This window comes from Chanos chanos, chromosome 1, assembly GCF_902362185.1.
Source record: "Chanos chanos chromosome 1, fChaCha1.1, whole genome shotgun sequence".
Lineage (NCBI taxonomy): Eukaryota > Metazoa > Chordata > Actinopteri > Gonorynchiformes > Chanidae > Chanos > Chanos chanos.
In genome coordinates this window covers 9,949,208-9,968,247 of record NC_044495.1, presented here as the reverse complement: position 1 = coordinate 9,968,247, position 19,040 = coordinate 9,949,208, and the positions used below count along the sequence as shown (strand labels likewise).

Below are 19,040 nucleotides of genomic sequence, written 5' to 3'. Positions count from 1 at the left end.
TGGAATGGAACTGCAATTGCCCAAAAGCATTCCATTCCACATTTGGAGTGTGAGATGGAACAGAGCATGAACGGAGCAAAAAAAAAAACAAAAAAAAAAAAAACACAACTGACAGCAAACTAAATTCAAAAAAATCATTTCCTGTTCAGAGACCCTGACAAAGACACTGACACAAAGCTATTTTGATTATACATGTACCTTTTCGGTAGGGTGGCACATGAAATCTATCAGGAGTATGCAACAAAAAGCCCAAAATAACCTCCTGAGAGTTTCTCTCAAGTTGCATATCATGTCAAACGCACTCTTTTCAAAGGGATAAATAAGCCACTGAGGGAATTCAGGGTAGAGAATATTAAACTTGGAGTTTTTTTTTTGTTAAATGATAAAGCACCGAGCTGCGAGAGGGAAAAGAAAAATGACCTTGTTAAGACTTACCATGCAGACTAGCTTACGCTCTTGCATTTCTCCCTCTGGGCTGCTGTCGCTCTCCTCTCCTCCTGCCATGCTGTCCTCAAATCCTCCAGCCACGCGCACCACCTCCACATGGAGCCTCCCTGCCACCTGAGTCACAACACCCACAGAATCATAACACCACCCAGCAACACCAACCGGAGCCCTCAGCTCCCCAACGACAATAATACACTGATGTTATATGAAGGTAACCAGTGCTGTCCTACCTCTCCTTTCTGATTTATGATAGGGACAGCGTACTGGAGCTTCACGTCGTAGAAAAGACAGGACAGAAAAACGTTGGCCACCCCAATGAGACTGTGGTTCACCTGCTCGTCAAAGAAAGGATCTGCTCTCTTGAAGTAGGAACGCATGACCTGGGGGTCGGGAGGAAGAATCGTTCAGATTTTCTCTTAACTGTCGTTTTATTTTATTTTATTTTTTTTCATTTAATTAGGAGGTTTTATGAGGTGATTTCAAAGAGAGGCGCTCACCGGATTGTCCTCATCGTAGTCTTTCCATTCCTGGTAGAGCTCTCTCATGTCCACCAGTCTGTTCTCCATCTTCTCCAGAGTCCAGATCTGTTTTCCTTTCCCCTTACGCCTCACTTGCACCGCAGGTTCACTCAACACAACATCGCGCTGTGCACAAAGACACACGCGCGCATTAAGAATTCAACACGCCAAAACCACATGACCACGCGCAAAAAAAACCCAAACCACAAAACCACAACACATACACACACACACACGTGCAAACAAATCACTTAAAAGTTCTTTCTCTCAACTCTAACTGTTCACAGACTGAAGCCTTCTCAAGTACGTGTTTTGTAAACCGACCTTTCTATTGGCGTTGAGATTGGCAGCGGGGATCTGCAGTGTGACGCGGTACTCCGTTTTTTTGTCCAGCTCCTCGGCGATGAAGCCTGCTTCCTGCACCAGCAGGTTCGCTCTCACAATCTGTTCCCTCAGTTTTCTAAGGCTTCTGGTCAACACAGCCTCTCTGAGGAGAGAACCAGACGTTTATAAAAACTTCACTAACAACAGAGTCCACTTACTTTCACTCAACCAGCTACAGATTCAACTTATATCTTAACCCGTCAGAGAATGTCTAAACTACATCCTCCAGAAAGTAAGTCCACTTAGCTTTCAGTTCTGCCCACTCAAACAATTATACAATTCCCTGAGTGTAAATGCCTGTTTCACAGGTAGAATCCAGTCTTGTGATACGTGGTTAAGTCAAACAGTGGCAGGGACCGGATCTGACCACAACTGAGAAGATCAGTGGGGGGGGAAATCTACATATCTTCACTGTCTCAGTTCTAAATCAAAATGAGGAAGTCTGTGAGAGACGTGCCATTAAGGGACTGCCTTACAACACACGGGTGCATTCTAAACCTGCAATTCATGCTCTGAAACCCTGCCATGCCTTATTTGCCGGTGGTGGTCCCAGGGAACATAAATTATTCATTTCCTTCCATGAGTCATTGTGAGTTATACAGTTATTAGAGCTGTTGCTGGAATCTAGGGTGCAACAGACCATTACGAATTTGAGTGGAAAAAAAAAAAATAGTTTTGCTCGTTCTGTTTTCTGATTGGTATTTTTTTTTTCGTACCTCTCCTCGCTCCACTGTCGGAGTCGGCTCTGAGCGCTGGGCGACGACGCTGTGACTCCGCCCAGGCTGAGTCTCTCCATGCTGCGATAGTGCTGCTGCTGCTGCTGCGCCTGCTGCTGGAACTGCGACAACTGCATGCTCTGCCTCTCGGGGGTCAGCCGTTTGCGCAGCTGCTGCAGCTCCTGCTCGTACATCAGCCTCTGGCGCTCCAGGGCGGTCCTCTTCTCCTCCTCGTGCTGTCGCTCCAGGCTCTGCAACACGGCCTGCATGGGATCTGATCACAATGGAAAGAAAGAAAGAAAAAAAAAAGTTTACAAAAACGTTTACAAAAGAACGACAATTTCATATACTGTCCTCTAATGAAGGAGAAAACGGTGCACGTGGGCTGTGTAAGAAATCATTTGTAACAGTCTGCGCAGTAATGTTTCCATACTGTTAACTCACCGTTGTTCCCCAGTGCCTTCATCATGACCTCTGTCTGGGCAAACTCATAGCTAAAGCTGACCTCACTGGACACCTCGCTGGCCGTGTCCCCGTCTCCATCCAACTGCTCGCTGCTATTACTGTTCTTCATGTTCCCTCCTTCACCCTCCTCTTCCTCAGGCCCTGTCCGCGAGCGACGCTTCGGCAGGTTTATCCTGAAAAACGCCCAAAGAGAAGGCGAGAGAAGTGAGTCATTCAATGCGATGAAGGTCAAACCAATCCATTTAAAAATCAATTCAAGATCCTCTAAGAGGTGTTTACACTGCTGCCCACTGCACAGTTCATTTCACATTCAGTTTTGATTTGAATCACAAACCTAAAAAAGTGGTTGTTGCCCCATAGAATACGGTCGCCATGGTGAAGCTGCTGTTGACTGGTGACCGGAGAGCCATTCACGCAGGTTCTGCGTTGACACAATGTGGAAGACGCTTGTCATTCAATAACAATAATAAAAAAAAAAAATTTAAAAAAAAAAGCCAAACACAGAGTGGAGAGCTGAGTGGATATAAACCCTGACGAAGTCTGAGTTGTTTACCTGGAGTTTCGGTGTGGGGTGAGAAACACTGCCCCCTCTGGGCTGATGTTAATAACGCAGTGCTCAGCTTGAATGCCCATCCCACACAGCTGGATGTCCTGAGAGTCCACTGAACCCACTTTAGTGTGCTCCTGAAACCACACAACAGCAGTCATGGAAAACATGATTTTAGTTTTTTTTTTTCCTTCCTTCTGGAAAAAAATAAAATTCCCATCACACAGACTGCAATTACAACACTGTAATATTTCAAAAATAAAGCAAACTGTGTATTATTCACACTCATTGACGGCAGAATATGACTATAAACTGCAATGGAGAAGAGGGTTAAAGGATAAAAGACATCCAAATAAGGCTACAGGCTACCTCAGCTAGGAGACAAGTGCCTTTAATACAATTTTTATATATTGTCTCTCTTGCAAATTGTGCTTTATTCTCGTGTTGTCCCTTGGATTTTCACATGCCAGCGTGCATTAGCACTGTTGGTAATGCTGAATACAATAATACCAAATGTCTGCACTTCTCTCTGTAAACACATTGCGAGGGCTTTGTAAACGATTTTAAGCCAATGTTTAAAAAGACTAATATCCGCTTTCAAATACTAACAACATGCTATGCTCTGTCTAAGTAACTTCACTTATGAACTGTGGTCCACCATCACACCGACACCAGTTTAAGTAAAATCATTACAATAATGATTTGCTGAAAAGTTATTTTTCTGTTCAGAGAGGGGAAAAAAACAAAAACCCAAAAGGTCTACTGGCGTCTTTGTACCTTCAAATAATAGACCAGAAGTTCATTGAGGGCAGGATCGGCATTTAAGTTGACCAGGAAACATTTGTCCTCACCAACCCTAATCCCCGATGACTGCAGAGAAATTCCCAAACTCTCCAACTGCTTTTGTCTCTCCTGAGTCGACAGAAACAAGTAAAAAAAACAAAAATATATATATATATAGATAAAATACAATAAAAATAAAATCTCACATTTATGACCTTGACACTTGAAGAGGTCTGATCTGAGGACTCAGTGAGCCATACTACATGTGACCGTGTCTGAGTCTAATGCCTTGACACATTAGCATTAAAGTGACCTGTGCAATTTCCTCCGTCTTTCTCAGTTTCTCTTCCCAGGTAACCGTCATCTCCTGGATCAACTTTTCCGACTCCTCCAACCTGTCCTTCAGTTCCGGAGCCTTCATGGACTGAAACAGAACAAAAGTAGCGGTAAGAGGCAGCAGAAGTGCTGTGAGTGCTTCATAACAGGACCCAAAGGGTATCATGGTAGAATCTCAGGTCATTTTCTTTAGGGATGTTGACCATCAGTACCAATAGCCTTCAAACCTCCCATGAGCCTTCCCCTCCCCCTGACAAGGGCGTTTGCATCTAGGCTACAATATAACAGCACTCTCTTCTCTGTCCTTACACCCCCCCCACCCCCACCCCCCAAACAGAGACGAGCCTACTAATTGCAGTACCCACCCTAATAAGATTCAGTCTTACAAAAATGATCCATCAGCCTAGCTTCAGATACCACAGAAACTTCAAAATGACTGTTGGCGTGAGGAAGGCCTACCTCTGCTTGGGTGAGCTGGTCGCGCAGTTTCTCCACCTCCTCTCTGAGCTCTCTGATGATTCTGGCGTTGGGATCTTCGTTGACCACTGCATGGTTGACTATACTCTTGGCCCTGTCTGCGTAGCGCAGCGTGGACAGGGTTTCGTCATAATTATCCGCCGCCGGGCTCACCGTGGCGACCATGGCAGTCCGGCTGTTACCTCCCAGACTGTCCTACAGGGACGGAGAGGAGGAGGAGGAGGAGGAGGAGGAGGAGGAGAGAGTGGACTTAGGGAGCATTCAGGAGAAAGATCCCTATCAGGGGAATATAGCTCTATCTTCCATAATGTTTATGGAAGTTCATGGTATTTTATTTCATTCAGTGCCCAAGAGGAGAACGTGAACTACTGTGGAACTGTTTTCTGTTCCTCTGTGTATAGGGGTGTGTGTAACTGATTCATCGGTCTAACCTTGAGTAGCCACGTGAGCACAGAGTCTCTGTAAGGTACAAACTTGCTCTTGTTCTTCCCAGCACCTTGATCTGCCAAGGCTGAGATCACCAAACCTAGAGTGGTCAGAGACCTGGCAGGGATGGAGAGAGCGAGGGCAAAAGTGAGTAAAAGAGAAAGACTGAAAGAGAGAGACGGAGAGAGAACGAGGGAGAATGTTCCGTTCCTAAGCGACGGTCTATAAAGCTATAAACAAGGCCTGATCAGACTTCTTAAATTCTGCGAACTTGATTTATTTTACCACCTTAGCATCGCAGGAACGAACACTGCCTTAAGAGTTTGACATTCTCGCCTGTCTGACTTTCCATAAACTGGGAAGCTTCCTAGGACTCTAAAAATATAGCGATTACCCTCATAGCAACAGCACAACACGATGACTCAGAGTCAAACATCCCATAAGGCCATCTTTTAGTGTGTCAACCACATGACAAAAGAATAAACTCAAAAAGTGATGAATAGGCTATACAGAACAGCCACACCAGAGCCTGAGGTTTGGTACAGAGGGGTGTGGGGGTGTGTGTGGAAGGAAGGGGAGAGGTGGTGAGTTACTTGTTAATGTTGCTGCCCTCCTTCAGTCTGTCTCCAGCAGCTCCAGTCTTGGCGGCCCTTTCGCTCCCGGCCAAATCCACCAGACTCAGCTTGCTCACCTTCTCCCCGCTGGTCTGTACGGAGATCAGACAACCGAGAGACCGAGTTAAAACGCCAGCCGTTCGACCCGGGCATTCCAACCGCAATAGGCAGAGGGATAAAGGAAAAAAAAAAAAAAAAAAAAAAAAAAAAAACCCAAAAAAAACTGTGCCCTTGTTTTTTGGGGGTTTTTTTGTGCATCTTCATTCATCAAAGACCTGACTCTGCCTTTTCTTTTTCTTTTCTTTTCTTTTCCTTTTTTTCCTTCTAAAACCGAAGAGGATGTTTTCATGTTTGTGTATGAGCGAGCATGTTAGCTGGACCGTACAGGAGCTGGCCTATATGGAGTGGGAAACAGTTGGGACAGAGGCTAATGTAACAAAGAGACAAGCTTCCATTGTTCTCCGCTCTCCAGTTTACTGCCGCAGAGCGCTGGGAGGGGCTCCTTCAGAGAGAAAAAACCTGGATGTTCGGGTTAATGTAAATGTAGTCTTTTACATTAAAAAGAGAATAAATTAGCCTATACAGAGAGGGGGGCGCGCGCGTGTGGGTGTGTGTGTGTGGTGTGTGTGTGTGTGGTGAAGGGGGGGGGGTGGTTGGAGAGGATATGCCTGTAGGTTGGTGGGTGAGGGGGAAGGATTACAGCACAGCACTAAGCCAACAAAGAGTGGCCTTGTGTTGACAAGAGTTCAAGCTTCACATGAACTGAACAAGAAAAGAACCCTACACAGAACGCTGAGTTCATCACTCACGCTTTAATTCAGTAACGATCCGCGTCACTTAGAACTCATATCCTCACACAGTATCTTCAAAACCACCTCCTGTTGGTGCCTGGCCACGCCATGCAAAGCAGGCCCTCACGCTCCAGTCAGGTTAGATCATTGTTATTTGCATAGGGAAATATCATGGCCCTGCGCTTTATCATATGCACAGAACATTTTTGTAGCTCATTAGTAAAGGTAGTTCTCACACGGGTATAAAAACACCTTACACGTAATCAAACGCATGTCGGCAATGTTTATGAGCAATGAGGCGGGCGCTATTTTAGGCGCATTTGTATTTATTGCAGCGCTGAATGAGACGCAGAATTCTGTTCCCTGCTGAATTATTGAATGGGATGGGGATCAAGGCTGAATCAGATAACAATGACCAAAGGCACAGGAGAGGAAGCCTTTGGCACATAACCGTGACAAAAGATACCAGCTGACGTCGGCCGTCGGAGAAGAGGACGATTACTAATTCATTCATTTGCCTGCCTTCCGTAGGCCAGTTCATGAGCTCAGAGCAGAGAGGAGGACTGTTAAGGGAACGGTGATACTCTCGGTCTCCGCCGGGTGAAGAAAGACTTGCATACACAACGTGCACATAAAGTTCAGATAAAAGTTTTCAAAAACGCATCAGAAATATTCTGTGGCCACGTAGCACAGAGCTGTAAAACCGACAAGAAGGTAAGCAAATAAGAACAGATCCATCTTGAGACTCTTGAAATATTTGGGACGTGTTGGTTTGAAACGGGGCTTGGGGTGCTTGATCTTACCCCAGACTGGAGGTCTCTGAGCGTGTGCGTGAGGATGATGTTGAAGACAGCGTGGGATCGACTGCTTTCCTCGTTCATATTAGTGGCAGCCACTGTGCGAGATTTATTCCCCTCAGACATCAGGGATTCGATGTCCTATCGGTGACAGGAAGAGAGAGAGAGGGAGAAAAAGATTAAACACTTAAAGCAATCCCCTCCCCCTCCGTAATTGAAAACTCAAGATGAAAGACTGAACCCTTGATAAAAATAGCCGTGCCAGTGCTGAGCACGTGTAACTTCAGCGGTAGGAACTGATATAATTGTGCATTAGTGGTGCACTACGTGAACTAGCTTGATACAGAGTTACCTTGGTGATGCACTTGTTCTCACCACACTCTAAACCACTTTCTTATGCCGAAGGCAATAAAATGTTTTTGTAACACGCTTGCAAACTAGCTCCATCATGAAGCGTTTTCTGTGGTTTCAGTTGTTTCGCTGGGACACGCGACAGCTACGGATACTGAGTCATACCAGTAGCAGACAGCGCTCAGTACCTTATAGCTAGCGACAGCGAGTCGTGACAGACCGTCCACATACGGCCCCAGTACTTTATGCTCCCTCACTCTCAGCGCCTGACGACTCCTACACAGCAACACAGAGGAAAAACAAGGACAAAAAAACCTCAGCTATAACCTTCGTCATTCAACAAGCTATTTCTTATTGACATTACATCAAACTCAGAAAAAAATACTGCCTTCTCAGTAGCAGGAAAAAGAAGAGTAATGAGACATATCTGGTTGGAGTTATTTAAATGATATTTCATATACAGACATGTCTGGAGCAGTGTCGTTCATACACCGTTCTGGAGCATTGAGCGGATATGTCTGACTGTACCGTGGACGGAGAGTCTTACCCTTTGGGGTCCAGGAGGTCTCGGACCTTCTCGTTGTAGATCTCCATGTAGGACACCTCCACGGTGAAGCTCTCCTCCTCTCGTTGGTGCTGTATGGTGCGTTCAAAAAGGGAGCTGCACAGGCGAGGTATCAGGCCCGGCTGGTCCACCGAGCCCATCATAGTGTACGACTTTCCCGAACCTGCAGGCGAAGCCAAAATAAGAACCAAAAACAAATCCACAGCGTGCTGAGGGCACCCGCAACAACAGCAAACATAGAACATACAGACAACAAAGCCAATCTTCATTACAATGGCTTCTACCAATGTACACATCAATAAAAATATTGACACAGCAATAAACAGCACAGAAGGCCAGCAGCGCTGGCGGCTGAACTCACCTGTCTGTCCATATGCAAAGATGCAGGCATTGTAACCTTGAAAGGCATTGTGCAAAAGGCTCTCTCCCAGGCACTGAAACACCACGTCTTGACCTGTAGTAAACAAAGGAGAAATCCTGCCATAAAACACCAGCGCACACCAGACAATAGCCTCCAAGGTAAACCTTCAGGTTAATATTTCAGTGCTATAATATTTCATATGTGTACTATTCTAACATATGCGGTGTGACACATTTAATCCCTTTACACTGTGATAGTGCTTTTTTTTAATGTGACTGGCATTAGCAAATGCAGCAACTGCATCAAAACACTCTTTCCTGTCTGTGTCCCACAAAGGAAAAAGGAAAAACGGTCAGTGAACAGAAAGCCTTAGACACAAGACATTTTATTAAACCCTGAAAAACACACCCATTTATTACGATAACCCTGTCATAAGCCTTTAACCATTAAGATCAGCTATGAATTCACTTAGAACATGGTCTCATATTTTCACAAGTTTAAACTGCGTCCGCTTACAAACGAGCTCATCCTTGAAAACAAGCTCTTGATTTGTATACAAGCACAGCACACCCTCTACAACAAGACAGCCTGAGGGCACAATCATAGTTGTCATGGTGGTAAATCTTTCCACGTAGAGATATGACAATCTCAAAACAAGAGATAAAAAAAAACAAACAAACCCAAACATGGATGAGAACACTGGGCGTGAAGGAGGAGGAAATGACCCACCTGCAAACTTATCTGTTTCTGACTCATCCATGGACCAGAAACAATAGTCGTAAGCAAAGACCTGCAAAAGAAGGCAAAGGGCAAATGAAACAGCCATAAATTATTTATATTGTGTAAAGTGACTGAATTACAGAGGAGGAGTCCTATTACCTTGGGTTGACTCCTGTCGTGTTCCGATGTGGACGAGCCATTCCGTGAATGGAGGGGGGGAAAAAAATGAAAAGAAAGAAAGCGTGATTAAGGGATCAGTAAAAATCATTCAGTGGTGTTTCATCAGGGAAAGCCGCATTTTGGAAAGCCTTAACGAGAAGGGGGAAAAAACACAAAGAGAGAACTATACAAACAGACATGAAGCTGGAGCCTTCGCTGTGAGAGTCATCTTAGGTTACGCTTAATTAAACCCAAAGGTTCTGGACATAGTCCAATTCTGTTAACTCAACATCTCGAAAAGGCAGACTGAAGGATTAAAAAAAAAAAAAAAAAAAAAAAAAAATCACAATATCTAAGGGGAACTAGGACCTTGGAGTTGAACACATAGTCACAATTGACCACATCGTCAGTCAGTCCATGTCATCAGTTGTACTTTGCTCAGCGGACCTGAACGCAAACAGACTATCGCTCAGTGAGAGCAGCCGAGAGTACAGAGTAAATTTGCCTTTCGGAGGCATGGACTGAATGCTGTGTTATCAGCCCAGGGTACCTCCATAGCTTTACATAGAGCTCTAGGAACACAATGACCTATATAAGTGCTACTGACAGACTGTGGGAGACATCTGAGTAAAGTTAACGACTCACGGAGGGCTGACCATTCCCAGACATGATTAATTCAATTCTGATGGGGTTTTTTTTCAAACTGCCAATTATAAAAAGAAAAAAAAAAGAAGCTCAGTTATAAAGATGAGAGTACTGTAAGTCAGAGGTAGGCTACTCTCCTAGCAATTCATCCTGTTTCTTTTTACCCAAATTTGTATCGGTAATAATGTCTAATTATAGCCATTTTTATTTTTGTCTTTTGAACATGTCAAGTCGTAGAGGGGGGGGGGAAACATTGCTTTCAATGGCGTGTGTCCATTTTTGCGTGTCCAGTTAGAACAGGGCTGTGTACTGTATCAGTGAGTAAACACGGAAGACAGCGAGGCACACTGGACGACGGCCTGGCCGTCAGAACGCTTCCACACGGGAAAAAAAAAAAAAAAAAAAAAGACGCCCGGATTCAGCTCCAATGACCCCGGGGGCTTGTCATTTAAAATCAGGCCACGCCACACAAAGCTCTCACTGTATGACAAACGGAACAACAAAGTCTGCTGTCACATTCCAGAAATAACTAGGGAGAGATTCAGCCCCCCTGCGATAAGTGTCAGGATGAGCTGCGTCTACTGGAGCCAGAGGGGAGCTTCGTCGGGTAGAAAAAAAAAAACAAAAAACGCAAGGCTCTCCTGACAGAACTGAGTGTGTTTAAAACTGGAAACTGCAACAAACCAGTGGCAGAGGGAAAAAAAAAAAAAAAACAACCCCCTTTTTATGCTACGACCTTTCAGTTTCGGCCAGGTTCACACAGAGCCACACTGAGTGCAACAAACGCATGTCAAGATTTTCACTATTTATTTTGAACCAGTGTCTCTGAAAATAGTCATTCACGGCTCTTTAAACAACATTGTTTCATCCTCTGTGAGATTTGTGCATTGTAATCCGCGGTAGCGGCTCTTCTTCCGCCTGCTCTCTGCTTCCTCTCCGACGAGAGGAGGAGTCGCATGCCGGAGGCTTCCGGGGTGTGGGCTATATCCTGAGTGTTGTTCATAGCTGTACAGCGGCTGACACCTCCTTCTCTAAACATTCCCTAGTGATTCTGACCTCCTGCTCTCTGGGCAGGCTCTCCACACTCTTCTTATCATAGATCACGACACATTCACTCACTGACTAATCAGGAAATCTCAACCAACTGAGCTCACCAAACTCATAAAAAAAGCTTCTTTAAAAAACTGTATGCTTTAAGAATATTAAGAATAACATCGATTGTAATTAATGCTGGGGGTTATGTGCGTTTTGATACGTGATGTCGGGTACTTTAAACATAAATGCATTTAAGTCCTCGAAACTGCTATATTTTTTAACACAGCTGGAACACGCTCTAAGGTTTATTATGTTTAGCCTCGTGGAATGTGCAGGGTCAAGGACAAGGACCATTAAGATTTGTGACAGGTCTTAGCTCCTGTTCACGTCCACTTACGTGACTGACCAATGACACTTGGCAGTCCTCAGTGCACCCCCACACGGCTAATATTTCAGGAGCGGTACATCTGTTCCTCCAAAAACCAACAGTTTCGGAACTCAGCTAAAACCCTGTATCAATCTGTGTTTTGTTTTGTTTTTTTAGAACGGCTGCACTCTCCATCTGTGCGACTTCGACATGCCTGTGTGCCAACTGGACAGATGAAATATGTAGCCCGGTGCTAAGAACAGCGAGCGTCTGTCCGTTCCACAGGGTCAGCTCATGAGTTATGTTGCTCTTCAGAGAGAACCATATGGTGATTATTATCTAAAAAATGCCTCAGTGGCAGGTGAGACCAATGGGAGAAAGATAATTGAACTCGAGGATTTTCACTGGGCTAGATTTCTCTCATGATGTCACTGAGCGGTCATCCTGAATCATTTTTTATGACAGTGTTTATCTTCACTGGTGTAATGGAACTCAGCCAAAGCCGTTCTTGATTTGAGACAGCATCGGGTAGACCGATCTGCAGCAGCTGCTATTCTCTCTCTCTCACACACACACACACACACACACACACAGAGCTTTCACATCTCGAGAGACGGTTTTGGCACTATCTGCATAAGGCGTTCTTTACACACAATAACCTCCCCCCCCCCCTCCTCTGACCAAATCAGACAGACATCCGACAGCTCCAGCCCCGGCACAGCAGATTCTACCCCAGACCTTCCCTGATATCTCAAATTCATGGCATAGTCTGGGGGATAAGTCATTCAGCCATATGCTTCATGTTACGCAGGCACCTCCACAGTCTTATGCCGGAGTAATAAGGCAGAGGGCTTTGAATATGATTCATTTGCTTTGTACCAGGGAGAGAACAACGCTCTTTCTCTTCAGTCTGGAAGGCAAGGCTTGTGTGAACGGTACTGTGAAAGCTGTACAGTAAATAAGCTTTGTCACTACCCTACCCCCCATCAATCTTTTCTCCATTTCCTCTGTGCCAGTGAATCATGTTCCGAGAAAACAACAACAACAACAACGGAAAAAAAAACGTTTCTCAGTTCTCGTGAGGGGAAAAAAATTCCACTAACTGTCCTGGCAGCCGACACTTTCATTTGGGTTTGTCTTGATGATTCAAAAAACTTGGGGGGGGAAAAAAAACAAGTTATAGACCTTTATTTGTCTTCAAATTTACACCTAATGCACTTTTAAATTCATTACCCTGATTCAGCTTTCTGTGAATCTTTTGCAAGTAATTAAAAATTGCGGGGAGTTGCGTTGGCAGGGATCAGATGTGGTAACAGCTCCATGTGTTGACTCATCAGTACCAGCTAATAATCTTAATGAGCAAGGCCGCTTTCAGTAGCACAGGGCTTTCCCACACAAGATCATTTCAATCTCTCTTGCTCTCTCTTGGCCGCCTGGGTATTGACCACTCTTGGGCACAGTGTTGAGTCAGTCTTGGCACGCTCTGCTTCGGTCTGCATTCTTCAAAGAGCTCACAGCACGAGGAGAGGCTGAAAAACATGAACCTTGAGCGAGACTCTTTTCAGTTCTCTCCAGGTTTTCTGACGTTTGCCACAGTGACAGCTGTCAGCACGAGTCAAAAAACCGAGCTTAGAGGCTGTACTGAATTCAGTCTCACACCTCATGATCGCGATCCGCATGACACAGTGAGGAAGACTAAGGAGACCACACACACACACACACACACACACACACATGCCTTCATCTCACTGGCCTGATCAGCTTCATTTAAAAAATGTGTTTCCGCTTCAGCTGTTCATAAACGCGCCGCCAAATGACTGCAAAAGATGACATTCTGTACACTTGACCTAAATTACGACCTACCAGACATGACAGGACGAATTAATGAGATGAAATCAAACAGCCAAACGTTTGAACTTAATTTTCTTCAACGGGTTGAGGTCAACAGACTGTGCTTTGGGGTAGATTTAACCACATGATCTTGATTAAGCTTCCTTCTCTCGCGTCGGCTCTCGACTAGAGCGCTGTAAGTCAGCAAATAACAACGCTATTCAGTAATATTAGCTATAATTGTGGAATATTGCCAAATCTAGAGGTCTGCAATCATATTTTCAAACATAGTAACATAGTATAGGATCTATGTCAAAGATGTTACTTAAAATTTGAAATATTTCATATACTTGCGCAAATACAGATATGAATTTTGAATATGTGAACATAGCTTTGCCAGTGCGAGAAAGTAATTACACCATACTCAAGTTCCCCTTGGAAACCAAAAGCCACAGTTTATGGTGCTGCACTTTCTATAAGAAAGGGAAGAAACAGATGTAGCTAGATGTTGGTGTCTTTGCCCAGGGTGCAATGTCTATAGAACAAAATCATCCCATACACTTGAAAGACCATAAAATGCTGCCAGGACACATAAAACCTTTTAAAATGCAATTTTCTCTGGGCAACAAGCTCGATTTTCTTTACAGTAAATTGACAGGCTCTAAGAGCAATGAATAATCTTTAGTATTTGTGGCCTGAGGACCACAGTTGCTGTCTTTTGTTGAAGTCGAGTAGGCTCTTCACAGCAATACACAACATCGAACTCAGATAAACGGAATTCCAAAGTAAAACCGCCCTGATTGGATTTTACATTAGATACATGTGATGCAAGCTGTCTAAAACATGGCAAGTAACATGACTTAGACAGAAGAGCATGCAAAAGTGGCTCTGTTTTGCTCATGTGAACTGTACCATTCAAGGCATCTGGGTTGCAGGGGCCATTAGTGGGGCTGGCAATTCAGCCCTGCAGGACTCATGAACTCAGCCCTGCAATTAAACTGTCTCTTGTGTGAAGGCAGCAGGCGACTCAACCATTCATTTCCAAGTTTAAAACCTGTTCCACCTCGCTCTTTGTCCAAGAGCTAAAGGAAGAGAGAAAGGGAGTCCGAGAGAAATAATTGCGCTCTCTTGTTTACCCCCATAAAAGTCACGTGAAATGTTTATGGCCGACAGATGCTAAAGCAAACTTGTAGTTTTTTTTGTTTTTTGTTTTTTTTTTCCCCTTGACTGTCCCTTTCCCATAGAAAACAGTTCCTTGGCTGCAGATGACCCGGGGTTAACCTCCTCCTGCGTTGCTATGACAACAGCAAAGAGAGAAAAGGGAGGAAGTCAGACGGAGGAGAGTTATGTCCCGACACACGGCAGGACAGAACGAGCAGCAGGCAAGCTGAAAGAGGACTGGTCGTCTACACCCTTGTTTCCCCGGCCTGCCCCCCCCCTTCCCCCCTCCCCCCAACACCACAACCACAACCACAAATGCACCTTCATCCCCCCCCCAAAAAAACCCATGTCCTCCAACAATGACATGACTGAAAACGTCTCGGTGTAAGTCGCTATTCAACTTGCTGCTCTGCTGATCTGTCAATACAATCTTATTGGGGGATAAAAGTGTGGCGAGTCTGAAAGCGTCGTGTCTTATCTAGGTGAACTGTCCCATTGTCAATAAAGAGCGGTGGTGAGAGGCTATATGGGTCAAGGTTACGTTGCTTGTTGGGGAAGCCCTCGCTGACCGTGCGCCTGAATGACACGAAAAGTGTTGCTTCTCTTACCGTGTATCTGCTTTTCCTAGGTTTCCACTTGCTGGGTACAGAAATGTTTGGTTGCCTTCCATTTCTACAACACATTTTGTGTTCAGCTCCTTCTCTGTGGAGGAAAAAAAAAAGGTGCAGATTTAAAGATAAGATATTCAGATTTTGACCTAAAAAGATGCACATTACTACCCGTGTGTTCTGCAGTTATTTTAGGAAACAGACATGTTGTGTCAGTTTATGTGGTAATGATGCAGCTGGAAAGGAAGGGAAAAAAAAGGGCAGCCTAAACTTATCCCACAATTTAACTTCTCGTATCTTTAATTAGGACAACGATGCTCAGCCATACACCGTAGTCACACCTGCCATATGGATATCCTATTAATGGAAACCTTAATCATCAGTTCTCCAGCTGTACAGCTCAATATGATCTCCAGTCAATCCTCAACCCAGATATACGATTCCAATCATTTGCCTAGAGCCACAGAATAGCTAGACTTACAAATTCATCAACTCCTAATCAAAGTGTTTTAACCATTTTGGATCCTATCTATTATCAGGACTCAGTGTTCTAAATGTATCATCACTGCTCACAGTACTCTGTGAGTGGCAATACTTGCACCGACACTGAAAAAGGTTCTTCCCCATTTAACAACAGCTGTATCTAAAGGAAGCATGCGAAAGCTGTGATGTGTGTCAAGGTGCACGATGGTTTGTTTATGACTGTGCTCTAAACCCCCCCACCCCCACCCCACGTGGCAGCGTTCAGAGAGAAAGCTACCATGAGTTCGGTGACATCAAGAAACCCAAAATGGAAAACCCAGTGGAGAGAGAGGAAACACAACTGAGTCAGAATCCTGTGGAAGGGATGCCCTCCTGGAACCAGGAGAGGATCCAGCCGCTTCATTCTCCGAGAGGAAACACACGCTTCCTCCCTCAACTGGAGCTTTAAAATGTAACGAGAAGGAACTGTCAGCGCTCTGGAGGATAACCTTTTTTGTGAAAGTGTGAAAATCAGGGAAACCTTGAAAAAAAATAGTAATTTCTTTGCATATCTAAAAATGATAGTAATGATATAGTGGAAGTGGTACTGATTCAGCAGTCAAACAGACTATTTGTTATCTATGGGTAAGGCTGAAGCTTTCATTTTAGTTGAAAGTGACACTGGTATTTTATTTTGACTGTGAACATGAACTGTACATGCATTTGACAATATGGTGCTGCAGTTTCACATCCATATTTCTCAGCATACTTCTAAATCTCACAAAATGGACTCTTGCCAACTTGCAGTCACTAAAACAGACAAGATACATATGTCTTTGCAAAACTTGTGTGGGGGACTGGTCGCGTTCTTCGAAGGTCCAACTACTCCTTCAGCCTTGGGAACATGCTCCATTATGCAACATGGGCAAATAGTGCATTCAAACTCCCTTCCTGTCTTTGTCCAGGACAACGCACACAGTGAAAGAAAGAGTGGGAGAGTGAGTAGGAGAATGAGAGGGAGGGAGAAAGAGAGAGAGAAAGGGAGGGAGGGAAGGAGACAAGGCAAACTGAACCACTCTGGTGCGGATTAATAGCTGTTACCATGCCTCAATCCAGTTCTCAGAATCAAAAGTCTGTTTTTAACCATTACTCTTCAGCTACAGTATACTACAGTCTTTCTCTTCTAGACTGTGGAGCAAATTTTCTAACCCATGCAAGTCTCTTACTAAATGATATTACACAGTCTCTCTCTCATAATGTCTGCCCAATTAAAGGCAGAACATTGGGAATATTTGTTTTCGTAGGCTGAGATTAGAACAGTGTCAGCACGCTGAGATCGATGGGTCTTGTGACTGAATTTTACGCTCCAGTCCGACACGTGACTGCTTCATTACAGCGAGGCAAATATTTTCCGCCTCAGTAGCGCCCCTTTTTTTTCCAAGACACATGTTCTCCCACGGCAAAGTTCACCATAAAGAGTACCCTTAATGTCATGTCTTCCCTGTGAACGGCATGCGGATCATCGCTGAGCAAATCACTGCGGCATATTTATAACAGATTAAGATGAAAAGGGGATTAAGATAGTGTCTGAAGTCTATGACAGCCACTGAAATGGCACTGAGTTTATACTTATGGAATTCATCCAGTTTTTTTTCCCAAATGATGGCAGTAAAAGGGTGTAAATTCTTTCTTTCTCGTCTCGATTAAGATTTTTATGATGTTGTTGTTACCAATCAAACACATGCAAATTTTCACCTAGATTTGAATGATGTGCAAATTATCTTTACCTCTGATGACGCCCCAGATTACATCAGTAACCAGAGGTTTATGATAAAAGAGGTCCTGTAGTTCTGAGTGTCTTAAACTGAAGTTTACATCCCAAGACAAGCCAGTCAGGTTATATATTAATAATACACAAATGTCGCAAATGTAAGACATTATCCAAGTCTACTCACCTCTCCGGTTCATAGGTCGGACCCTGACAGCGACCTTAACATTAGAGTCGTTCAAGTTGTTCTCGCCCATGATGCTAAATGATTACAAAAAAGACTGCAAATGTGTCTTGATCAGTTAAATGGCAAAAATTGCGCCTGTCTGGATATAATCCAAATTCATCCAGATTTGTGATTCTCCAGAATCCTGTAAGTAGTGTTGGCTGTCGAAGCTCGCTTTGTTAAAGTTCATCGATAGCATTATGATATCCAAACATTACAGGCATTTCAGTTCATTCAAACGACCACCGCCTCTGATAGTGTTGCCTTGAACGCTCAAGAAACATGTTTCAGACAACAATGTCAATAATATCACTTTAATAAAATGAGGTAGCTACAGCTGACATCTAGAGCTACAGGATCAGTCCGTTTGGCCCTTAAAATTGTCTACTGTGCAGCAAAACTTTCACCGAGTCGTTTCACAACTGAGTCCAAAAATTATAGCAAATTTCAAGTATGGTTATCATCCTGTAAAAACGGACTCTCTTTCCCTAAACCTTCCTGTTTCGACACCGACAAATAACTAACTTAACCCTCTAAAAAATCCGTAATTGAATAGTCCACACCCAGTACACACTTTCATATCGCGTTTAGGATATTTTTCGTTTAATTTAAACGGTTCCGATCAACCCCAAACTAACCTCAACACAAACAGCTACGTTAGCCAGCAAGCTATCTTTTAAAGAGAATAAGTCCACTTTTTGATACCAAGGTTAACTGGCAATCTTAGCTAAACAAGCAGATAAATCTGATCAGACAGGTATCCCGGACAATAGCTCTGAATTTTTTCACAAATTAACTGTTCAGTACGTTTCCAAGCGACATCATGACAATTACTTTTACAGCCAAATGAACAAGATGGTCCACACAGATTCACGACGTTATCCTAGCTGTCTATAAACCTGGCAAAAGAAACAAATCGAATCGACAGAAACGATCAACAAAATGCATGAAATCTCATCTGACAATAGTCCTCTTGTACGTTTATACGCACACAATGGCCAGTAAAGCTTAGTTGATAGTTAATAAGCTCGTCTAGTTGTAAAAAGCAGACAAAACTAGCCGACGGGCTGGGTCATCATGTTCCAACTTCACATTCTAGCTGGGTGAAACAATGCTATTCCATCCTCCTTGACGACTCAGAAGGGGTCCGCGCAGGATAACAAGTTTATATTCCTTTTCTTGTCTTAGGTTTAGTGTTCCAAGACAAACAAATTTAAAGTTGTCAACAGTTTTAGTTGCCCGAGTTGTCAATGCATAGCTGTCTCTCCTGCTCTTAGACCGCTGCCCATTGACCTGGAATAACCTTTTAACCATCACTTCCGGTAAGTGAGGTCAAGTGTTCCTTACTCCGGAGTGGCGGTTTCGCCATCGTAGAGAGGGCAGGGAAAATCTCTGGGTTGCCTATAAGAATCCTCATAAAATAATAGAAAACATCTAGGTGTTCCTTGCAAGGTTGCACAATATGACATAATACAGCAATT

At 44.0% G+C, this 19,040-nt stretch overlaps 1 protein-coding gene across 2 annotated transcripts in view; it reads right to left on the bottom strand.

Moving 5' to 3' along the window:
* Window positions 1-18,795, bottom strand: part of kif13ba (kinesin family member 13Ba) — a 29,265-nt gene extending 10,470 nt beyond the window's left edge. For both annotated transcript variants that reach the window (XM_030768814.1, XM_030768823.1), the window contains exons 1-21: window positions 17,521-18,795; window positions 15,104-15,197; window positions 9,458-9,470; window positions 9,308-9,368; window positions 8,579-8,671; window positions 8,200-8,380; window positions 7,841-7,928; window positions 7,308-7,442; window positions 5,693-5,805; window positions 5,105-5,216; window positions 4,656-4,868; window positions 4,174-4,284; window positions 3,855-3,989; window positions 3,084-3,214; window positions 2,865-2,951; window positions 2,510-2,703; window positions 2,066-2,339; window positions 1,290-1,452; window positions 945-1,091; window positions 678-827; window positions 436-561 (exon numbers count right to left, since the gene is read on the bottom strand). In XM_030768814.1, the coding sequence (XP_030624674.1) occupies window positions 436-561; window positions 678-827; window positions 945-1,091; window positions 1,290-1,452; window positions 2,066-2,339; window positions 2,510-2,703; window positions 2,865-2,951; window positions 3,084-3,214; window positions 3,855-3,989; window positions 4,174-4,284; window positions 4,656-4,868; window positions 5,105-5,216; window positions 5,693-5,805; window positions 7,308-7,442; window positions 7,841-7,928; window positions 8,200-8,380; window positions 8,579-8,671; window positions 9,308-9,368; window positions 9,458-9,470; window positions 15,104-15,197; window positions 17,521-17,590 (2,691 nt within the window). In that variant the 5' untranslated portion in view covers window positions 17,591-18,795. The remainder of the gene's footprint in view (window positions 1-435; window positions 562-677; window positions 828-944; window positions 1,092-1,289; window positions 1,453-2,065; window positions 2,340-2,509; window positions 2,704-2,864; window positions 2,952-3,083; window positions 3,215-3,854; window positions 3,990-4,173; window positions 4,285-4,655; window positions 4,869-5,104; window positions 5,217-5,692; window positions 5,806-7,307; window positions 7,443-7,840; window positions 7,929-8,199; window positions 8,381-8,578; window positions 8,672-9,307; window positions 9,369-9,457; window positions 9,471-15,103; window positions 15,198-17,520) is intronic.
* Between the last annotated feature and the right edge of the window lie 245 nt (window positions 18,796-19,040).